The 13,412-nt window shown below is 42.4% G+C and overlaps 1 protein-coding gene across 4 annotated transcripts in view; it reads right to left on the bottom strand.

Moving 5' to 3' along the window:
• LOC306823715 (glutamate receptor ionotropic, kainate 2) overlaps positions 1-13,412 on the bottom strand; it is a 231,826-nt gene that overhangs the window by 7,430 nt on the left and 210,984 nt on the right. For 3 of the 4 annotated variants that reach the window (XM_079343484.1, XM_079343481.1, XM_079343482.1), the window contains 2 exons: positions 11,295-11,545; positions 10,989-11,016 (listed from right to left, as the gene is read on the bottom strand). In XM_079343484.1, coding sequence (XP_079199610.1) covers positions 10,989-11,016; positions 11,295-11,545 — 279 coding nt within the window. The remainder of the gene's footprint in view (positions 1-10,988; positions 11,017-11,294; positions 11,546-13,412) is intronic. The other variant, XM_079343483.1, reaches the window with a different exon arrangement.

The following is a 13,412-nucleotide window of genomic DNA, read 5'->3' as shown; positions in this document are numbered from 1 at the left end:
ATCTCCAAAGTTCATTGATTGCCATTCATATGTGAGTCCATGTATATGCACTGCTTGCAAAAAAATAAATAATACAAAAAATCCTAGATATTGCATCATGGTCTCTTTTTTCCATTTAAGTCTGGTGACAGATGCAGAGATTGCATTTCTGCATTTCTTGGTCTCCTATGGAGATGGATGTCATTATGGAACACAGTCAGACAGTTTTTAGGAAATAGTTGAACTCCACTATCACGAAGAGTTAGCACAAACACTGAATCGTGTTCTACCTTAAAGCAGCTTCTCCCTCAACAATCTTAAAAATAAAAAAAGTCGATCTGTCGTCGAACTGAGACAGACGAGCGGAATAATTGGATGGTTCCTTTGAGCACTGACATATCTGTGTATGCTGGTGTTTGTGTGTATGTGCTTCCATATACATGCATGCAGGAATATGTGTGTGTGTGTGTGTGTGTGTGTGTGCTGGCTTCATGAGATGGGCTCCTCACACACAGCTGGTGGTCTCTGCACCCCGAGAGTCAGGTTAGTCTGCGGCAGCCTCAGCAGCAGGCAGGAAGAGAGGGAAAAGCAGCAGGAGGAGGAGGAGTGGGAGGAGAAGGAGCGGGAGAAGGAAGCGGAGGAGAAGCTGAGAGAGAGAGAGAGAGAGAGGGAGAGGAAAGAAAAGAACAGGAGGCGGAGGAGAGGGAGGACAGGGAGGAAGGGAACAACTATGGTAATCATGGAAATCTGACAGACGAGCATGGAGATGACAAAGAAATGCTCCATTTGCAGTCTATGAGGCGTGTGATTTAGTGGGAAATTATGGAGTCCGAAATCGGTTTTCTGAAGATTTTACTTTGGTTAAATTAGCAGGATCATTTTCTCGAGCATTTTTTAACACACACTGACGACTGAAAAATCTAACACAGTGCCCCTCTTTGCCTCGACTGTGCTCTTCCTTTGAAGCAGGACATATTAAAGCAGAGTTTTACATGCCTGCCCGTCCAAAAATCAGAGTGCACACTAAACGGTAGAGATAAGGAAAAATGAAAGAAATCAACGCGGTTTGCCGTCTTCACCCACAGTCAGCTGAGAAGATTGATAAAAAAAAAGATGCATGCATGTGAGCAAAAGGCTTTGTTATCTTTATTATTAGAGCCAGAGGAGTCTACTCAATGAGAACTGCTTCCTCTTTGTATGCAGTGTGCGTCATGCCACAGACACACTGTACATGTTTGTATCTGACAAACATAAAAACAAGGTTAGTGTCATGTACGGCATACATTTTAGGACATCCTCAGGTCTCAGACGAAGGTGTCAGACCTCAGACGAAAAAGCATCAGTTCTCAGGAAAACCTCCGTCGGGTGTCAGACCTCAGACTAAACGGCCTCAGATGAAACTGTCTCAGACTAAACGGCGTCAGACCTCAGACGAAACGGCCTCAGACGAAAAAGCCTCAGACGAAAAAGCCTCAGACGAAACGGCCTCAGACGAAAAAGCCTCAGACGATCATCAAGATGCGACCACAACAACCCTGGCACGTCTATGGGCGCGGAATGAAAATACAGTAAGTAAGTTTTCATTCCGCGCCCATAGACGCGCCAGGGTTGTTGTGGTCGCATCTTGATGACGTTTCATGTTCCCCGGCAACGCTCCGCTTCCCCCCCAATTTAAAAATATATAAATAAATAAAATAATTATATCTGAGGCCGTTTAGTCACCCCCCCCCCTCGAATTTAAAAATAAATAAAATAAATATGTCTGAGTCAGTTTCGTCTGAGGCTTTTTCGTCTGAGGCCGTTCAGTCTGAGTCAGTTTCGTCTGAGGCTTTTTCGTCTGAGGCCGTTCAGTCTGAGGCCGTTTCGTCTGAGGCTTTTTCGTCTGAGGCCGTTCAGTCTGAGACCGTTTCGTCTGAGGCCGTTCAGTCTGAGGCCGTTTCGTCTGAGGCTTTTTCGTCTGAGGCCGTTTCGTCTGAGGCTTTTTCGTCTGAGGCCGTTTCGTCTGAGGCCGTTTCGTCTGAGGCTTTTTCGTCTGAGGCCGTTTCGTCTGAGGTCTGACGCCGTTTAGTCTGAGACAGTTTCATCTGAGGCCGTTTAGTCTGAGGTCTGACACCCGACGGAGGTTTTCCTGAGAACTGATGCTTTTTCGTCTGAGGTCTGACACCTTCGTCTGAGACCTGAGGATGTCCTAAAATGTATGCCGTAGTCATGAGACATTCACACGAGGTAAAGCAAAAACTGCTAAAGTTAGCGTAGCTTGTTCATAGTGGACACACAGTAGATCACATTCATTATAACGTCAGTGACTTAAAAACACTCGTGGACTGTTCATTTAGGTGTATGGGCCAATTTCCACATTCTCCGTGCAAGCCACAATCCGTCAGCGCCATGCACGACGCTGTCATCTCCTGTTTCTACTGAAAACGTCTGACGGTATTGAAAGCACCACGGTCAATTAAAAAAAAAAAAAAACACAATTTACACTCAAACAGTTCAAACAGACTCCAAATGAAAAACAAATCCTGGTCAAAGCAACATGTTGTTTGCACGTCCTTTTTCTCTGATCTTGTAGTTTTCCTGTGATGTGTGTACAGCCTCTCGTGGCTGCTGCACTAACGCTGCACAGACTGACCCAGTGGAGTACGGCGCCTGCAAGACAGTGGTGCTGACGGACCGCAGCGTGCACGGACTGTGTGGAAATGGGCAGTAATATCGGGGGGGGGGGGGGGGGGGGGGGGGCGCGGTGTGACCAACAAACACTGAGACATGCAACCATGATCGCAAGTGCAGCTGCCAACATCATCCACTGCATGTGACTGGGTGTGAATGAACCGTCACGCCCAGTCACATGCAGTTCTTTATTTCAAGCGTTCACTGTATTTCACTAAAGGTGCTGGGATATAACGCCATGCAGACCAGGCTGCCACTCATACATAGAAATTAACAGTGGTTTCCTGTTTAGTTAATAAATATTGAAAAGTCTCCAAACTAAACGTGAGAGTATTGTTCACGATCTGTGGGTGTGCACTTTACATATATCAGTGTTACTGTGAGCAGGTAGCAGGACTGCACACTCTACTTGGTGAATAAAGAAACAGTAAGATTTAAAAGAGCTACACAGCTGCAGAGGAACTGCACACTTTGCTGAACATGATGGAAGTCGTCAAGAAGAATACGACTGATTTTACAGTATCAGTAAAATAAGTGAACGATTTGTTTGTTTGTTTGTATTTTGTGGCTTTTTACGCCTTTATTCAGTCTAGACTACTGGCGCTTCCCAAAAAGGAAACGTATGGAGCAAAGAAAATTATACCTGTGATATCCATTTTCAGTCATCTACTCTGACCCTGATGCTAACACTTGGCTAGCTATTGGGAACATCCCAAGTATATTTGTTTTCCCAGCAGCTCCGCTCTTTATTCTACGCTGGAATAAAAATAAATAAAAAACTACATCTCTTCTTGTCTTTCATTTGGAGAAATGAGACTTTTCTACCCTCTCATCTGCCTGTGGATCCGAAGGCCAACCAACATATACATCAAACTTTTAAAAGCCGCGTATACAATGGACACGTAGGGATGAAGTGATGATGTAATGTGGTGAAATAATGTCGACGGCGCTCACTCAAGACCAAGAAAGAAAGAACAAAGGAGTCAGATATGTTAGATTGATCAAACTGACAACCCTACAGAGGTCTGTAGTTCATGAAGTTATCAAACGTTTATTCATACTTTTATTAAAATGTGTAACAAGTGTATATTTCCTACTGACAGTTCTTCCATCGTCTGGTATTACAATCTGTTTAGTAAATGCAGTAATCTGAGAAAACACATACTTAACGTCTATTTAACCTTTAAAAACACTATTTAGAGTTCCCCTAGTGTGTACGAGGGCGTATGGCTCATCCCATTATAGAAATGACGAGCTGCAATTTTTGCTCCTTTCTAATATTACAGAACAGAAGTAATTATAAAATGCAAATTGCGGGGTGTGCACCGTCAAGCATGCGAAACACAACAAAGAGATGCTTAGCACCACATTTTTCAACTTGACACTTTCAGCACCGTGGTGAGAAAACAATCCCGTATTGTAAGAGTCAGTGATATTCAATTAAATGAGGAGCCTCGAGCAATGAAACAAAATATATGGAGGATTTTCACAAATAACAAAATTGGTGGGTTATTTTGAACAGATTAGCCGGATACTAATTAGCACATGGCTGTGGGACGCACAAGCTACACATTAAAGTGCACATTTAATATTTGGACTAAATGGATCTGGCTGTGCTTTGAGTTGAGTCATAATTTTGAGTTTTAAAGCCTGAGTCGTGAGCTGCCGTTATTACTGAGGTGCCGTCACCGCAGATCGAATGGACACCACCTGTATGTCACACTCATATGAATGCATCGGGCCAGTCGGAACAAAAACCACTACTTTCTCTGAATTTGCATTGTGAGATTTTGGTCAGAGTCAGAATGTCGCTCTTGTTGTCGAGAGAAGGGAAAACTTTGATAAGTAACGGTAGATTTCCCAAGGAAACTATGACGTTTGGACTTTGTGAAAAACAAATGAAAAGAGAATCATCCTGCTCTCTTTTGTCAATGGAGGCCAATCTAATCTTGTCTCATAAAATGGTGTAATAATGGATTCCTCATTTGTTGTGAAACGCCCCAGAGATTGATTCTATGCTGTGTAGGTCTATATTGGCTTCTTTGTTGGAAGAGTTATTGTTGTCACTTGGATTTTTCATCGAAGCCTTTTGTTAGCGACTTACAATATTCTATTAAACCACTGATTAGGCCTCTTCCAGTGGAGCCAAAACAGCGTGTTTGCTAGATGGTCAGGATTTTATTTTGGCCAACACAACAAATGTTGTCATACTGTAGCTGCTAATATTGTTTTAGCATAAGTTTTGTTTTTTTTAAGGTAGGTAACATTTCTGTGTTTTAACATACCCGAGAGGCCGACAGTTCACTTGTTAAACAAAGCCAAATATCAGCAGGATTACGATTATTGGCAGCCGGTACGAGGAAGTGTATCAACGTGGGGGTTGGGCTGGTGGAGAATCTTTGTGATGCAAAAAAAACAACAACGTAATTTCTCTCTGACCTCAACAGTGTTTTCATTGCTTAAGCTTAACTGTGCTTTAAACATGATATATTTCCCATAACTATTACCTCACCATACCATACCAAAGCCTCGTGCAGATGTACCGAGCCAGCACGCCCATGCGGGGCGCCAACATTGGCCCAGTCGAATGTGTCCATTGAGTCCACGGAGGCTCAACATGGGAAAGCCCAGATGGGTTGATGAAGGGCTCTTTAAGAGGCTTAAATGACATCATTGTATTCAACTTGGGACCCTTCCAATACCCATTATTGTTTATTGAGGCAATTGTGTTGACATGGTTTATTCATCTGGGTTGCCCATTTAAAGCCATCGCCAACCCACTTATCAGACTAACCCTGAGCCCATACCCAGCTGGTAGACCAACTTACTCATGTGACACCATGGCCTCCCTCTCAAAAGGTCATAGAAAAATGGATTGGTACCATTTTTACGGCCCAATGCTTGATGACAAAATACATTTGATTCATTACTCTCCACCACAGATACAGGTAAAGAGACCAAATCAAAACTTTGGATGTTCAAGTGTGGACACCAAAATACAGATTCATGTGGAAAATCTAAAGCAATCTTATTGTGTTCCCCCACTGAGGTCATCTTTGGAAGCCACGTAAGCAAGTATTCAAGTTGGGCTGGACTTAAGGGCGAAAAGTACACAGGTACCACAGACTGTAGAAAAGAAGTGGAAGGAGCTTCTTGATTTCAAAAGAGAAGTAAATGCAGAAGTTCATTTTGGCTGAATTCTTCCAACAGGCCATTAGGGGGCGACTCCAATGACTGCAAAAATAAGTCTTATTGTATTTATGACCACCAGAGAAGAGTCGACTTGTCTTTTGATTTATTACCCAGTGAACAGTTTCCCTACCTCTCATAGTTTATGGCCTGGTGTCAGCGCTTCATTGACTTTTTAAATGTTGGTTCCGTTTACAGTGAAATAGTCAATAAAGCAGAATATATTTAAGTGTGTGGCTACCTGTGACTGACAGAATGCTACCAGAGCACGTACGTCGGTACGGCACTTTTAGGATCTGTGAAGCACAAATCAATGTGTGACGTCATTAATGCTTCTTCCATGTCTTTTGTACAACCTGAGTATTCAGCTCTGTAAGCAGAAATCTGCAGATTGGGTTATTGGACATCAAAGTGAAGCGACTTGGACCCCCCGAAGAGTTTTGAAAAACCACTCTATTAAAAAACTAAACTTCAAATGGTTCATAACCCCCCCCTTAAAGAACTTAAATTTTCTTCATTTCAGTGGGGGGCCTTGGTACCCTGTGATGGTCTTAATACTTTCTCAGAAGTGTTTCAAGTCAGCACACACTAATTATTGGCAGCATTAAAAACAGCCTTCAAAAAACATGAGCAGTATATAAAATGAACCTATCTCGTGAAGTGATCTTATATATAAATATCATCTGAACATTAAATCTCAATCTCAATGTGCAATCCTAATCTAAGTGACGGTTTCTAAGTCCGTCACACTTTGAAGTGGTCCGATTAGGCACAAGTCCACAGAGTGCCTTAACGTGATATTAGTGCATTTGTGCATTCAAAACATGAGTGCAAGCAATTCATTTGTCAACACAAGGTTTAAAAGTCGGGTGGCATCGTTTGAATACATGAACCTTGGCGATTTAAATAAAATTGCCAGACTATCTGTTTTCTGCCTGCAAGGCGCCTGTCAGATCCATTCATCATGTCTGTCTTTATTTAGCTGCTACTGAAGAGATGGATAACCTTGTTTGGGGATTAACGGTGGTGGTGGAGCGGTTCCTCTCCTGATGTAAATGCTCCATTACAGACTTGCATACACATTACACTAGAAGATACGAAAGAAACCCAACCTTTGTTCAAGGCTAGATAAGACTGTACAGGTTTTCCTTGATATAAAAGTACTTTCTGAAAAAAGGAGCACTTAATCTACATTTAGTTTGCTATTTAAAACACCAACAAATCACCCAGTGAGCGTGTCAGTGTGGAGCTCCCAGCACCAACCAAAGCAGATACTAACAGTCGTATGTAATAAATTATCAGTAGTCCATCATGTTTAACTCACCAACCCATTTTAGTAAACTATTGGGCCTGCAGTACCTAATCTACACTCTGTTGATTGCTTTACTTTAGAATAAGGAATAACTACGTCCACTCATCACCATTATTGCCATGTGAATAAGAACTGCTCAGAATATATTGAGCACCACATGATGGACACATTGATTGTGATTATTGGTCATAGCCAGTGGTTTTGAAATTGAAGCCCATGTAAAAGTGCCTCAAAGATGCACTTTTTCTAATGACCAGCAGGAGGCGACTCTGGTGGTTGCATAAAAGAAACTCTACTGTATGAAACTGCGTTACAAAGTATGACCTCAGTAAACATTTCCCCTTCAACGTTGATGGTCTCAGTCTTCACTATTTAGTCTCAACCTGGTGTCATGTTCATCTTCTCAGTTAATGTGAAAATAAAAGTAGAATACTGTATTTGCTTTGTTGGCTAGTGAATTAAAATTGGGGTATTCACGATGGTGTAACATTGTGGTTCCAAAACCAACCCGGAAAAATTGTGAACGTCGAGCTTTAAAATGTTTTTTGACATGCTCTGTCTGAAATCACAAACTCACTCACTACTTTCTGCTCCCTTCACAAGGAGCTATTATAGAGGACGATAGAGCGAGCTGATTAAATTATAATAAGATTTTGGACATTCGCTCTCACTCACACTCACTGCCTTGCTAAATATGCAGCAATGCAAGTAAATAATGTCATTCATTTTAATGATAACTAAGAGTATCATTAGCATTTTCTAAAAAAAACTAAATAAAAAACACATGCTGAATTTATAATAACGTCAAAATGTTTTCATTTCATAACTCATATATTTGTGCATACAGACTATGTTCTCCTGCATGTTACTATCGTTAAAAGAACCCGACGTTACTCTATCAATAAATCCTTTAATCTTTAAAGAGCAGCGTCTACAACTCTGTAAAAACTTCCCAAAATATGAACTGTTCTGTGTTTTTGTGACCTCGCTTGTCCGTCTGCCACGGATGAGAGCAGTCAAACCTCTTCTTCTGCTCGTTAAACCTTTTGTACCGCAATGCATGATGGGACATATTGCTCACTGGTCATGTGTTGTACACTAGTTTTCATTCTGCATGATGTGATGAAATGAGTCCACTGTGCGGTGTGATAACGGCCGCTCATAATTCAGACACCTGGACAGGAAGACGAGCGGTAGTGCGCTGGGTTCAGAGTCGTGGGTGAACGCTCGCTTCCTACAGATATGTGTGACCTTATGTTATGTCCTCTCAATTAGGCTGCATCATTATGTACATAAACCTTTAATGAAGCTTTAATGAATGTACAACATTATGTATAATGTACCTCTGGAGCACCATATGTCGACGCTGCTTCACTAACATTATATTAAACATAAAGGTGCTGCAGATCAATCACTTATGGCCCCTATTGCCCCAACTTCTACATCATGTATATACTGCACAGGTTCCTCAGGCAATACAGCTGTCCAGGTACATTTCACCACATCCTACATGAACATTAAATATCTGTCATTAATGCTACTGCAGGTACATGATGCAGCCCTGCAGCACTACATAATGCACCGTTATGGTGGTAGGCTAATTGTCCTATTGCCAAGGGCATATAATGTGTGTACATGGAAGGCAGCACTGGCAATAAGGCCGCCCTGAGGATCACATAATGACCCTGGTACCCTTATAGCCACGGGATACGATAGGCTGGATCCTGTAAACGTGTAATGCACACCAAGACTCTTTCAGACACAACGAAAGCATCACAGCGCTCATCATGTCCAAAGTAACTGGCTCACCACTTTTATTTTTATCCTTTATATTTTTGTATATATTTTTAAAATCTTTCTACTGTTAGTTTACACCGTGGCTCAGAGAGAATTTTTTTTTTCGATTCTTCTGTATGTCCTGCACATGTTAAAAAATAGACAATAAAAATGTCCTTGACCTGGATCTGCTTTTTGGAGACATGACGTCAGGTCTTTTTTTGGGTTCTTTGTACCTTGATTGGACAGGACAGCTGAAGAGAGATGTGCAATGTTGGAACGAGAGAGTGAGGGGGCAGATGCAGCAAAGCAGACCGAGGCTAGATTCTAACACACGGCTGCTTCGATAAGGACAACAGCCTCTGGACATGCATTATCGCCCTTAGGTCATCGCCGCCTAGTGGTGAGGTTACGCGATGTGAAGTTGAGCTCAGAGTCTGAAAGGGCCTGGAGTCTGTTGGGGCAGTCGCTGATATTCAGCCTCACTCAATTATAGCTCGATAAGTATATCTGACTAATAAGCCAGAGCTCAGACGATGCTATTTGTTTGCACGATCCTGGAGGATATTTAACTTAAACTATGTTAGTAATTGGGCAATGTTTAAGATATAATTCAGATATGTGTAATGTTTGTTCATGTGAATACCTTGGAGGATTCATCTCTTTCTTATTATCAGCTAACAGCTAACTGAGAAATACATACGAGTAAATATTTTCTATTGCTGTACAACATATCGCTTTAACAAATATATAATATACTTATAATGTTTATAATACATACTTAACATTTGAACGTTTGTGGAACAATTCATTTCAAAAGACATGTTCGCTATATGATGTATTTATAACCCCCTACGAGAGCTGCCTGTTGTCTGAAGTGGGCGTGGCTTAAAGCAGATAAGATGTTTCTGTCGACTGGGCGGGTCAAAGATCTTGAAGATGTTTCACCTCTCCTCCAAAAGACTTCTTCAGTTCTACAGTTCCGGGTGCACGGAGCTAGAAATGTAAGCCTCTGTGGATCATTAGCATCTGATGACTCACAGCGCCCGGAGTCGTAAGCAGACGCAGTCACCTGTGGGTCGTCCAGCAGATGGCGAGGAGCCGAAGAAGCCTTTTGAGAGGAGAGGTGAAACGTCTTCAAGATCTTCGACCGGCCCAGTTGCCCTTGGACCAAGCTTCAAATGTATGACCTGGATGACTGAGAAGCTACACAGACATCGTGGTTTGACAGGTTGCAGTAGAAGCGACTCGTCAATCACAGGTAGCCGCGTCGTTAGCTTAGCCGTGTGTTTGACTCTAAAGGAGACCATCATTTACAAAATGCTGTTTTGAAGAAGATGCGAAAACTGAGACCATAAACTCAGGAGGGAAATGTTGACTTTTTGTTATTTAACAGTCGAGCTGCTTTTTGCACGCTGTGAAGTCGCCCCCCTCAGGTCAAAAGAAGGAATGCAGCATTGTCATTTCTTTTGACATCAAGGAGATTTTACCTCTTAAAGGCTGCAAATATAAAACCTTTCAGTGGCGTTTTCTCGTTTTGAAAGTCGGCCCAGGTGTTCCTCGGCTGGTGCAGGTCATTAAACTCTTCAGTGTCAGTATGTTTGCTGTGATAACCCAGTCAAACAACACAATCTGTTGTTGTGTTTTTGTTGATCTGTGTGGGCTGAGGGCCACAGATATGAGCAGTGAGAGTAGTTACAGTTGAAGCAGGATGGTGGTTTGCAGAGTGGAGATGGACAGCGGAGGGGGTGGTGGTGGGGGGAGTGGGGGTGTTAGTGGCTGTTGAGGAGGGTGGGTCATGCAGCAGAGCAAACATTTGCAATACATGTGCCCGTGGTGCAGCTGAGTGTTACTGCCAGCACTTTTATTAAACTGCTCTTAAGTGTTCCCCGTCCCTCAGGAGAGTCAGGAGAACAACAAACACACAGCTCAGGAGGTTTGGGTAGCTTTGACTCATATTAGATAATAACAATAAAAAACAGTTTCTGGAGTGTTTCTTGAGGTCATTTGAGATGGTGGTTATAGTCTAGCTTGGATCCATGGTGACAGCAGAATTCCTCACGTTTCTTATCTCGTTGTCGCCATTGGGCCTAAGTGAATAAATGCAAAGAAACCAACCCTTATCTTCCTGCAGATGATACGACATTATGTCATTATTGTGTGTTATGTTCCGCTAATTGGCAAACAGATTATTTATTTAAATTCTATAAAATGATCAAACAAAAATAAAAATATTTAGCATATATTTTGTTTCATTTTTAGCATTCATTTAAAGATGTATTCGTCTTTGCCATGAGATATGGTAAGAAATTCTGCTATCATTGCTTTAAAACAATGCAGAGATGAACGCCAAAAAAGGACGTCTTACCTTCTCCAGCTGAGCGCTCTGTTTGGACTTGTAGAGGAACTCTCCCACCGCCACGAACACCGAGAGGACGAGTCCGGCCGCCAGGACGATGAAGATCCCTCCGATGTTCTGCACCCCGAGGGCGCTGGCCTCCTTACTCTCCTCCTCCGGGCAGCCGTTTCCTCGCCACCACTTCTCCTTCATCATGTGCAGCTTCCCTTCCTCCTGAAGCTGCAGGATGGCAATCGTGATCTTATCTCTGTACGGAGAGCCTAAAGGATCAAAACAGGGGAGGTCAGAGCGAGCGAGTAACACCAGGAGATGGGCGGAAGGACTCAGATTGACTCTAATGATCAGTTTCATACCCTTGTAACTCCAGTTCTCAGCCACCAATATGACGCCTAAAGTAAAATTCTCATGTAAAAAAGTTTCAAGACCTGAGATTTTTTTAAGTGCAATGATGTTTTAAACATTCATACAAAAAAAAGGAAAAAAAAGAGGCAAAGAAATATTTGCAAACTGTCAATGCACCTATTGAAACATTAGCTGTGTTATCCAAAAACATGCAGGTTAAAATCACATCACCTCGTGTTAAAAGAATCTTGTGTTTCATTCATGTGAAAGGTCCATGGGGTGTAGAGTAAACGTCTGCACTCAGATATATATATAAAAGTGATATTTTCTCTGTGTGTGTGTATCCAAAATAAAAATGGCGCTCTGTGTGTTTATGTAATGTGAACTTTGCAGCACAGTGCAAAAACCAGGTTCAGGATTTACTTCAAGTAGAGAGACACAAAAGCAAAGTCAAGGTTCTGTTTTTCTGTTTTCGAAATCAACATCATTTGGAGCTACTTTCTCCCAGCATGGCCTCACTTCCTCCTGCGTGCACCATGCAGAGCCTGAGTGCACAGGAGGCGTATCTTCAGATGAACGATTGATCGCTGCGCGGCTGGTTCCTTTAGATCATGACGAGACCAACAACATGTCGAGTGAACTGAAAACCTACTGGGTTTAACTTCTTATCCGGAGACACGTGAGGATGCTGACACCTGAGCACTCTGGCTTAGTTGATAAATGTTTGTGTGTCAGACCGCTTCGAGAAAACAAACGTGACGAGGAGTTTCACGCAGGTCGTCAACCGTGGGGAGAGAGAAAGAGATTCAGGCAGAGTCCGAACGTCTCGCCTGTGATTTGTGAAAATGGACTTCTGGAAAACAAAGGGTTAAATTTGATCTACATGGCACAAATGCAAACGCTCACACTTTGTCAATTTGCATTTTGACGTTATCATCACACTTGCAGAAAACTCCTGATGTTCACAGGAGGAGCTGCATGTGTGCATGTAAACGGCCACGTCTCCTGCCGGTCTCCGAGGATTCTGTTCGAGTCAGCTGATTGGAGAAGGAGGCAGGAGCGAGAGGGAAGAGGTCGAGTGATCCCTGCACGACTGTAGACTGTATATGCATGACCCTTACGATGTCTGTGGCTGCATTCTATCTAACCCCCCCCCACACACACACACACACACACACACCCGGGGGATGCATGTGTGAACAACCAGATCAGGAGGATTTCACAAACAGTCCTCTAACAGTCTGTGGAGAGAAAATATAAAAACAACTGATAAAGTCTGTTTTCTCCTGGAATATCTTTGAATCACCGGATCAAAACGGCCTTATAGTTCTGTGACGACTTTGAAGCTGTAAAACAAAACAAACATGAGCAGAATATGTATACCGAGTAAGTATTGCATTTAGGTTTGAATTGGCTTTGAGCGGATCACCATAACTGCATAGAAATGTGTTTACTGTTCTGATTAGCAGAGCTCTCATTACTGGAAAACGCTGCTAATTGGTATTTAGATGAATATGTCTATATGTGCTGATTAAGTCATTATAGGTCTATTTCTCACATGTGCCTGTATCTCTTTTTAAAGAGTTATTGAACTCAAGCTGTGTTCTGACTTCATGTTTGTTTGTTTTTGGTTTTAACTGCACTTGCATGGCCTCTGTACTCTGAGCAGGCAGCGGCTGTGTTTCCTCTGTGCAGCGGTGAGACACTCCAGTGATTTGGCACGATTCAAACTCGTGCATGTGAGAGCAGCAAAGAAGAGAAGATATCACGACAGGTTTGTTCCAA

Source organism: Symphodus melops (genome assembly GCF_947650265.1).
Source record: "Symphodus melops genome assembly, chromosome: 5".
Lineage (NCBI taxonomy): Eukaryota > Metazoa > Chordata > Actinopteri > Labriformes > Labridae > Symphodus > Symphodus melops.
The sequence above is the reverse complement of the archived record's forward strand: the minus strand, read 5'-3'. Positions and strand labels throughout refer to the sequence as shown.